General features: G+C 40.4%; 1 protein-coding gene across 2 annotated transcripts in view; it reads left to right on the forward strand.

Moving 5' to 3' along the window:
- LOC109621537 (proteoglycan Cow) overlaps nucleotides 1-9,854 on the forward strand; it is a 626,835-nt gene extending 616,981 nt beyond the window's left edge. For both annotated transcript variants that reach the window (XM_062846230.1, XM_062846231.1), the window contains one exon: nucleotides 9,159-9,854. In XM_062846230.1, the coding sequence (XP_062702214.1) occupies nucleotides 9,159-9,271 (113 nt within the window). In that variant the 3' untranslated portion in view covers nucleotides 9,272-9,854. The remainder of the gene's footprint in view (nucleotides 1-9,158) is intronic.
- Nucleotides 9,855-10,970: the final 1,116 nt, after the last annotated feature.

Raw genomic sequence — 10,970 nt, forward strand, 5'->3', positions numbered from 1 at the left:
ATGACCTATGTAGCCGACGTAGCTATCGCCGCAAGTTCCACATAGGCGACCCACTCCTCATCACCAGCCCCAGTCCCCGGCTGTCATATGAAAGGAGGCCAAGGACTAGGATCATGACGCGGAAAAAGTCCTTCGATGATCCCCTCCAACATCTCTGGATATTGCTCTGTAGGAGCCATTACACCTCTTGTCTTGGCCATCACGATCCTGTAGGCATCATCCCCACGGATTCGCATTGGCACTCTGACAGAGACCCTCAAAGCATGCATTTTTGCTTGCCCTTATCTCGGTCTTCAGCGCTGTTTTTGCAGCGACGAGCACCACCCGCTGTTCGTGTCGCTCTTCTCAGATCCTGCTCACTGTATTCGGAGCGGCGCAAGTTCGTAAGCGCTTGAGTCCACCAGTAAGCTGGTGGTCTCCCATTTCTAGGGTGGACTCACCTTGGCATGGTCATATCGCATGCACGCGAGAGCACCGCGTGCTCATCGCCGTCTAAACTAAGTGGGTTTCGCTCACGGCGGAGTGCCTCCCTAAAAACAACTTCGTCGAAGTATGATGTCTTCCACCTTCGAGGGCTTGACCTTGGCCTAACCGCCTCTTCTTCTACTCGATGCCTGCTGTTGTTGTAGTCTACTCTCCAGTTCAAACCACTTGTTAGCCAGGACTACAAAAAGTAACGTCAATAACCGACTTAGCACCGTTCCGACTTAAGGTACTCTTGGTACCGACATTAGCCAGGTTGATGTCTAGTATGGCCAGGGTTTCTAGCAGGATCTGACCTCGCTGGTTCGTGAAACGGCTTCCCCATTCCACAGCCCATCAGGCATTAGAGTCACCCACTATTTCCACCGGCCTTCACCCTAATAACACAGTCGTCATACAGTCCAGCATCTACTCGATCGTCCACCGCGGAGGCGCAACAACGTAGACCAAATTTTGGTCATTACAGACCCCCCTCCCTCCCCCTCGTTGGCTTTTGTTCATACAAAAATTTGAAAACTAGTATGGAGCGTAGAATTGGGCCAGACCCCCCCTCCCCCCTCTCCTCTAAAAGTCTACGTGGTTTATGAACGGCCCCAGAGATAGTAGACACCAACATCTGGACGGGGAAATACCCGTCGTTGACATCGCCGCTATTTTTCTGGACCCATGCGCGACACAAGTACCGTTGCCGGCGTGTACTAGGTATGGGTCTGCTGAGCTGCATCCACTGTGGTTCAGCTGCGTTACCTGTACTGTGATTTGTTCACTGCGGCTTTCTTGAAGGCCGGGCACATTGGACCACACATGGGGTGCCTGTTGTTCACGAATTTCCCGGCACCTTGCACAGTGGCGAGCCTCCATACAAAGGTCGGACAAAACCCCAAATGTTAACCGAAATGGCTAAAATTCATAGGTAATGATGATTTAAGTGCCCTAAACCTATTTCTGATATGGAACTTTTGATATATTTTGATTCGACTATATTAGGGTGGTTCAAAATTTTGAAATCTGCTGATTATGTGAGGCATGTAGAAAGTTATCGATAATAAGCTAACACGATGCGTTTTTTGCACGTAGATTTTGATCAACCTTTCTATTTGAGGGTTCCAATATCACTTCCTCCACAACCATGCGGCTCCATCGTGACATGAAAAAAAAATTGTTTTTCGCGCTTAGCGCAAAAATGCGCAAACAGTGACCTATGTAGCCAAAAACTAGACTAAATTGTACGTCAGATTCGGGATACGCCGTTGTTTTCTGATGTTTCCTAAACAAGTACTGGATCTCTTTAATACGAAGTTTTTCTCCAAAATTTCATAAAAGACAATATTTTTGCATGTTGTAAAAACATAATAATTTTGTGATTGGATTCCAAACAAATCCTGAAATGGCATGGTCATTCATACCCAAAAACACCAATAATATTGTCACATTATCCAAATCTTCCTAAGTTTTACAACGAAGGTCATGAAGAAAGCTCATAAAATAAAGACAATAATCCCTGGTAAAGTACCGCACAAAACCTCAACTTTGAACAAATCTACAAGATTCAATTTATGACCAAATGACTTGAAAATTTGGGGTTTTCTTAGTTGAAGTATCTATATTGGAAGAAAAATATTAGATAAATAAAATATTGAAGTCGATTTTTGAGGTTTTGTCCGGCTTCCGGCCACTGTGCCTTGGACCACCCGTTGGGTGTCTTATGACCTTCGGCGTCGCATCTTCAACATAGTTTGCTCCTGTCAGGGCCTTTGCAGTTCCATGACTTTTTGTTCCAGGCACCTGAAACAAACCTGCGGTAGCTCGTGGAAGTTCAGATGACATACGCACCTGCATAGCTTGGTTCTCCCTACTTTAACGGGCTTTTTACGTCTGCCACAGGTAGCTGAACCAAGGCTACCCGTGTCCCTGCCAGACGGGCTCTTCCGCTTTGATTACCTCGACTAGGTTTATTACTTTCAGAGTCGCCTCTGATGTAAGAGCCCTCAACTTTACCTCTTCGCCAAGGACCTCTTCCGCCAAAATTTTGTAGGCAGCGTACGTCTGATACTGCGCACGTCGGCTCCCAGATCCACGTGCCTGGCGTCGCGTCGCTTCGCATTGCCTTCAAGACGTCCGAGTACTTAGACTGTTCGGTCTTGATGACGAGCGCGTTGCCTTTCTAGCGCATGGCACCTACTATTTTACGTCATCTTGATTTGGCGTCCCTGGTCTCCTCGACCTTCGGTTTATCTTTCTTCCTCTTCCGCTCAACTTTCGTTCAAGGTGGGTCCTCCCCTTGGTTCACCCTATTGTGCGTTTAGCACTAAATTGATTTCCGAAAAAACTTCATTGACTTCCGCTGCCTTTCCTATGCTTTAAACATAACGTCGGAAGTAGTGCGCTGTACAGTAAATCTGGTTTGCTATACAGCGCACTACTTCCGACGTAATGTTTAACGCATAGGAAAGGCAGCGGAAGTCAATGAAGTTTTTTCGGAAATCAATTTAGTGCTAAACGTACAATACTTTGTGGTTGCTGAGGGCCTAACAACGATCGTAATCCCTTGTTCCCTTCCATCCGGGACGACCCACTCTTTTCAGGCCCACCCTTCCCAGTTTGCCAGGACGCCTGGCTATGGTCTGACTTCCCGGCGACTACTGACCTTAGGGGTTGTATGAACAAAAGCGAGCAGTCGCATCCGCCACACCTTTTGGACTTCCTGCGAAAGCGAATCTATACCAACCTATACTTTCGCTGGTTCCGCCGCTGTCGCAGTTTTCACGAGTCTCGCGTGGCCCTGCTTGACATTACCCACCGACATACGAAGTCGCAACAGGACCGTTTTCAGAAGTCGTAACTCATGTTGGACTTCGTGGACGCAAAGTCGATGATCTTTCCAAGCTGCTGCTCAACCACCTCAATCGCGGACAACCCTTCTCGCATGCCTTCTCGCTTTTGAGTCTTTTAGATCCTGCAGGATGCGTATTATGCGCCTTCATCTAAATACCATGCCTCTCCATCATGTTGCACAATTCGTAATTTGGATTTCCAAATATATCTCTCTTTCAACCAGTTTGATTTAATAAGGAGTATTCGTAGGGGGAAGATAAAATAATTAACTAAAGTATTTTCTACGGAACAATAATCATTGATCGCATTTTTAATAATAAACATCTGGACAATAAAACCAAATTCTGACAAAAAAAACACTGCATTATGGCAAACGTTGGCTGTCAACTTCTCAAAACAGATAATTTTCTTAATCCTACTTCTATTGCTCTAGTGTCTAGACAGACGTACAATTAACGAAACCAATAAATCAATACCTTTTCACCAACTCCGTTTTAAGTTTATAATCCGTATTTATCATTTCCAATCCTGGAATAAATTATAAACTGTCAAACTCTTGGGCCATCAGGCCTTCGACACGAGCTCGACATTGGCGTAGCTAGGGGGGGTTCCAGGGGTGCCTGGCACCCCCTAGAACAAATTTGGCACCCCCTAGAATCTTTTCTTGACAAACACCTAAAATTTAAAACTTAACACAATAATTCTAATATTTATTAATGGCACATATCAACAAAACTTAAGCACACTCAGAATTACTTAAATACTTGTTGTACGTTTTGGCGTTTAGAATATTCAGGAAAAACATTTCTATAGGTCCTAAGTGCATATGAGAGGCTCTTTTTAAGTCACCTCTCTTTTGATTATAACGTGCTTGTATTTATAAAATTTGATTTACTTCTTGCATCGGAAGGTAGATTAAACAATCCTTTGCCGATCTTTACATCACAAATTGTCAAAATGTTCACACAATTTAAAGAGAACCGGAACAAAGAGAGCCTGTATTTTGCAGATTGAACCTTTAGATATGTTTAGATATGTTGGATATGGATTCCTATCGGTTTTTCTTTCAATAAACTTCCCTTAGGATTCTCCAGCTCCAGTCCTGATGGGGTTGTACAGATGGTTCAAAATTTCATTCAATTCGGTTCACTGGTTTCCGAGATATAACAGCTCAAAAATTAGTTGGCTTGAAAATAGTGTTTTACCGGAACGGTTCTAGCTTTGCGCTGAAATTTGTACCAATGATGCACATATAATAGATTGACAAACAGTTAAAATTTGAGATGTTGAACTTTATTGTGAGAGAAAAAAAAGTTGCCTATCCCAAACATTTTGGCCACCCTCTGTGTATACTAGAAATTTCTGCAGAGATTGGTCAAGCATTTTCTCCTAGGATTTCTTAGGGAATTCTCGGAATTCTTCTAGGGATTCCTCAAAAAAATTCTATTGGGATTCCTTCAGAAATTTCTTGCGGGATTATTCAAGACAATCTTCCTGGGATCTTTCCAGTAGTTTCTATGGTGATTCTTTCAGAAATTACTTCAGAGATTTTATTCAGATATTCTTCCAGAAATTTCTCATGGAATTCCTCCAGGAGCCTATATTGGCCTTCCTCCGGGAATTGTGGCTAGGATTCCTCAAACAACTCCTGCTGCGATTCTAGCAGCAATTTCTCTTAGAACTCTTCCGAAAATTCTGAATATATGGTACCTTCAGGTATTCTACTAGGGAAATTCCAGAAATTCTTCCGGAAAATCTACCTTGGATTTTTCTAAAAATCCCTTCGGTGATTCTTCCAGAGATTTCTTCAAGGATTTATCCAGGACTTCCTCCAGAGTTTCTTCCAGAAATTCCACAGACGATTTCTCCAAGAACTTCTATTGCCCTTCCTCCATGAATTCCAGCTGGAATTCTTCAAGCAATCCCCATTTGAACTCCTTCAGAAATACTTCTAGGGAATTCTCCTAGCATACTTACTTGCTGCAATACTTTCGGGAAATCCTCCTGAGATTTCCTGGCATCCTCCAGGCATTTTTAGAGGATCTACTTTTAAGATACCCCCGGTACTCCTGATTTTAAGAATTCCTCCAGATATTCCAGCTGGGATTCCTCAAGCTATTCCAGCGGTTATTCCAGCTATTCTTCCTCCAGAAATTCTAACAGTGGAACTTTAGAAATTATGCTACGGATTCTTCTAGAGCTTTCTCCTGGATTTTTTGCCGGAATTTTTCCAGGCAAACTTCCTGGAATTCTTGCAGAAATTTTTTTGATTGTTCTACCACGGATTTCTCCAAGCACTCATGCAGGAATTCCTTCAGAGATTTTATTCAAAGATTCCTCCAGAAATTCCTGCATAAACTCTTTTTGGCCTTCCTTCAAGGATGCCTCAAACAAGTTTTCCTGCGGTTCTTCCTGCAATTCCTCCATAAATTCTTACTAGAATACGTCCAGAAATTCTTCTAGTGATTTCTATACGAATTTATCCAAATTGTGGCTGAAATTGTTCCGGAAAATCTTCCTGAGATTCCTTTAGAAATTCCTTCTGCGATTCAATCAGGGCCTTCGTTATAAATTCTTTCAAAATACTTTTACCGGTTCTTGCAGGGACTTCTCTAGGTATTCCAAGGATTTTTTCTTTGGATTCTCCCTGGCATTTCCTGTGTAGTTTCCTCCAGCAATTACTCCTAGGATTTATGCTGAGATTTCTACAATGATACATCCCAGAATCCTGCAAATAATACCTCTTGAGTTTTTTCCTGTGATTTCTTCAGAAGCTCTCCGGTGATTCCTCCAGGAATTTTTAACCAAGGATTCTCTCATGAGCTTCTCATGCTCTTCCTCCAGGAATTTCAGCTGGATTTCTCAAGATATTCCTGCTGTGGTTCTTCCAGCAATTTCTCCTAGGACTCCTCCTGAAATACTTACTGCAGTGTGTGGATTTTTATCGCGAACCACTGAATGGTCCATGCTCAGCAAGTGATACATTCGCGAATGTAACATTTCGTGAACCAACATGCTCGGGAACGCTCCCCGAAATGCTGTTCATTCTCTTGTCCGGTTCGATACAACAGCGCAATCAAGAGAGAAGATGCTCGATGACGCAAATGAAAGCGATGCAGTCGGTAAGAATATTTTATTGCCATAATTCTTTTTTTATTGTGCCTACACAACCTGCAACGTCATGAATACAATTAAATTAAATAGTAGTTCACGTTTTTAAAGCGAAAATGCATTAAATACTGATGAAAATAACGATTATTCACAGTTGCCCCAAGCCAACGATGAGAGATCATCGGTAAGTGTTACACTTCGCGATGCCCGCTCATCGCCGCAGCTTGTCTATATCGGAGTATCTTCTTTGTGTTCCTTCGTGAACCATGCGACTCGACGAGAGAACATACACCGCTTGGTAATTGAAACAGAACCAACAGAAGGGAAGAAAAACTGCCGAGTGGTTCACTGATCACTTTTTCGTCCAAACACTGACTTACTGAAATACCTCACGGAATTCTTCTGGGGATTTTTCTAAGAATTTCTCCAGGGATTCCTCCAAAAACTTGCTGGGATTATTCTATGCAATCTTCATAGGAACTTTGCCTTCAGTGTTTCTTTCTGGAAATCTTAAAGGATTTTTTTTCCTGGGATTTCTCCAAATATTTATCATTGGATTCCTCCAGGAACCCCTCTTGACTTTCATCCAGGAACTCCTCCTGAGATTCCATAAGCGATTCTTGCTGCCTCCAATGTGTCAGCAATGCCACCCAGGTCTCCTCCAGAAATTCTTATTGTGATACCTGCAGGAATCCCTCTAGGGATTTCTTCTGGTATTCTTGCTGGGATTCTTCTAGGCAATTTTCTTTGGATACTCTTAGAAATTACTAGAAAAATCTCTAGCGAAATCGTTTAGGGATGTACGGGAAAAACTTATAATTAAATAGAAGGCACAGATTATAGCTAATTGACAAATTGAGAGATGGGTGGGATTCGAACCCACGACTCCGTGTTCGCTAGACCACAGTATGGCCATTTCTTTGCAAGTTCCTTCAGCCTCACACACGAGACGCGACATGAGACAAGACATAACACTTATCGTTCTTACAATCATCAAGAAAAGATTAAAATTGCCGGTTTCGGGCGTGATCTATCCCATCTACAGGACAATGTCCGACTGACTGCGTTGATTTTCGTACGTTGTTCGTACACGTCCAAAAACGAAGAGTTTATCTCGAGACCCATGCTTTACTTCCCTTCCGAAGGAAGAACTCACATTGTTTTGTGAGTTTGTCGGGAGTGGGATTCGATCCCAGGTCCACGGCGTGATAGTCAAGTAATCTAACCATCACACCAGGTCCACTCCACAACTTCGAAAGTTCTAAGGTAATTTTGATGGAAATTTTCCCAGTTATTTCTTTTGGAATTTGTCGGGAAGTTTTCCGTGAATTTCATAGGATTTTCTTCTAGCAAGCCCAGTTTAGAATTTCTGATTTTTCAATTCAGCAATTTTCGGAAGCAATAGATATAACTAGAATTAAATCATAAAGAATTGCAAAAGTAATCACGATGAAATTGCCTGAGAAATTTGCAAAACGACTGGAAAAAATTGCTAAAATAATTTCAGAAGAATAGCTATTGAAATTATAAAAAAAAACTAAAGAAATTAAATAAATTAATTTCCAATGAAACTACCACAGAAATTTAAAAAAAGAGCTAAAAATCTCGTTAATACAAATAAAAAAAATCTTTCAAAGTAGTTGCAAAGGAATTCATTACCGGTTGAATTCCTAAAGAACACATCAGCGCTTTTTTTTAATTGGCTAAATGCAATCTCAAAATAAATTGCTGAAATATATTCTTTAAAAATTTTCACAAACATTCACAAAAAAATTTCGTAGAAATCCTCAAAGAAATTTCCGAAATCATCAAAGGAGTTCCTGAATAAAATTTTGAAAGAATTTCAAAAGTATTGCCGTAGTATCACCGTGACATAATTTTTAAAGAACCAAAAAAGATTTTTTTTTCACATAAATTTTTGAAGGAAATGTTAAAGGAATTTGCCGAATCAATTTCTAAATGAATAACCGAAGAAGTTTCCACAGTAATAATTGAAGTTACCAAAATTTCCAAGAAAATTGCTGATAAAATTCCCAAATAAGTTTTCAATGCAAGTAATATCGGGATTGCCGAAGGTATTCCAAAACTATCTGCTGCAGGAATTCCTTAAATAATTACAGAAGAAATCTAGAAGAAATTTTCTAAAGATTTTTCATTACAATTATTGGAGCGATTTATAAAAGAATTTCCCAATAAATTTTCAAAGTTATTGCCGATAAAATTTTCAAAAGATGCATGAAAGGTGTTTAGTGTTAATTTTTAAACATATTACCAAATAAATTCTTAAAGAAATTGCCGAAGGAGATCCAAAGATATTTCCGAAGAAATATGCCAAATCCAAAGGAGAGATTTGCAAAAGAAGTCTTAATTAAAATAAATTGCAAAACAATTTCTAATATACAAATTCCATGTACCTATTATACGCAATCAAGTTATCAAGTTTCCAAACCTCACATCAGTACAACGATTTGGATTTTCCAAGAAAAAAAAAACAGTTCTTTAAAATATAGCGCGTTTAAATTTACGTTCTATTTTTTTCCGCGGCGCAGTATATCATTATACTAAGAAATTGAGGATGGATCGGTACTTCCTTTTACAAAAAAAGCAAAATAACCTAGAAGCCACTGAAACTGGCACCCCCTAGGAACCCCCTGGGAAAAAATCCTAGATACGCCAATGGAGCTCGAGAAGTATAATCACATTTTTTTTTCCCATTTGCCCATTTCCAGACGAGATAATCAACAACGCGAACACGCTCAACACCGACGACGAGGACGCCGAGGATTCCGAAGATGACGATGACAGCCAGGAAGGCAGCGCCGATCGACTGTTGGTTTTCTAAGGCGAACAAAGCCAGCCAGCCGCCAGCCACAGCAGCAGCATTTCCCTTCTGCCGAAAAACCGAAACAGAAGAAAAAGTTTTAAGTTCCATCATCCTTCCTCCCGTGGGGGGCTTCCGGCTTTTCATTTTCTTTTTGGATCAGACAGTTCTCGGTATACAAGGAGTTTGCCTTTTTTCTTGGTTGGTTTGGAATAACCGTTGATTTTGGTGGATGCTGTTTTGTCATAATTGAACGCTGCAGCAATTTCATCGTTTGTTCAAAACTTGTTGATTGATATGTTTTTGTACGGAAAACTTTTTCGGGCCCTACATTCCCATATACTGTTTTGTTCCTCCGAAATGAATGAGATTTATCTTTTTTTTTCTCTTGTGATTTCCGTATGGAAGCGGATCTGAAGCGTGAACACTCGAAAATTAGAAAAGCAAACACTAAAACATCCCCGTCCTTTATTAGCGTCGTGAGTCTTAACTGTTATTAAGTTTGAACTTTTGGATAAAACTGATTGTGGAACACTTAATTATTAGACGAAAAGTTATCTAAGGAAAATTGTCGTCCGTATGGTTGGAGGAAGAATTCGGATTAAGTTTGTCAATCAAGAAATGATACCTCTGAACGGTGCTTAGTAGGCTTTTGTGTAGACAAGATGTAGGAACTAACCCATGATTTTCATCGAGGTAGCCCTGAAATTCTTGAACAGTTCGAAGCCTTCTATAGCACGCTTTGATGAAAGATTCCACGCTAGCTAGGATTAAATTTTCAGGAGTTTGGCGTTTCGTTGTTGTTCAGAATTTAAAATTTTAATAACTAGCTTATTTGAAGAAAAAAAACTGACAAAGTTTTGCGTAAAATCACAGAAGAAGTTCCTAAGAATTTTCTGAAAAAAATTATTCATTAACCACGTAGACTTTTTGGAGGAAGAAGAGGTTATGGCCCAAGTCCACGTTTCACACATAAAAAGAAGGAGAAGGTCTAAGATTACTATTTTTTATCTACGGCTCTAAAAATAAATATCTCAAATAAAAAAGTGGCCCATATAGCTCTGCCTGCTCAGCTATCAAGTAAAACTATGCTAAGGGTATCTAGGTTCGATTCTCGGTGCGGCCCACAATCTTTGTCAACTGTGTTAGCAAAATCTAAGCCATGCGTATGAATCCATGAAACGTCAAAAACTGAAACTTTTATTCCGGCAACCGCGGCATGCAGGGTCCTGGTAAGAACACTGACGACCTACTTACCGAGGTACGAACGAATTTGACTAGCTAAGTAAAATGAAATCCAGTTTCTTTTGGCATCTATCGTCAAATGTCCAAAACAACTAAACCAGAATCACTTCCTCTAGTTTGTCAGCCATAACATTTATGTTGTGTTACCGTATTATGTAAGAATGAATACACTCTACTCATAAGTAAAGATAACAGACGTAAGAATATTGTTGTAAAAAGCCTTATTTTTGCAAGTAAAGATACAATTAAAACTACTACTAGTAAATAAACGAAGAAGAAAACAGAAGAAGTCGAAAATCAAGAACACAACTTTCAGTAATTGTAGTAGGTCATCAGTATTTATACTAATGTTAAGCAGCAAACGAAAGTCAGCCACTCTTGATTCAAAACAAACATGCACCGCGCTTTGAATGTTGGAAGGGTTAGCAAAACAAACAGCAGCAAAACAGTTTGCGATTGTATACACAAATTCTAC

This window comes from Aedes albopictus, chromosome 1, assembly GCF_035046485.1.
Source record: "Aedes albopictus strain Foshan chromosome 1, AalbF5, whole genome shotgun sequence".
NCBI classification, from domain to species: domain Eukaryota; kingdom Metazoa; phylum Arthropoda; class Insecta; order Diptera; family Culicidae; genus Aedes; species Aedes albopictus.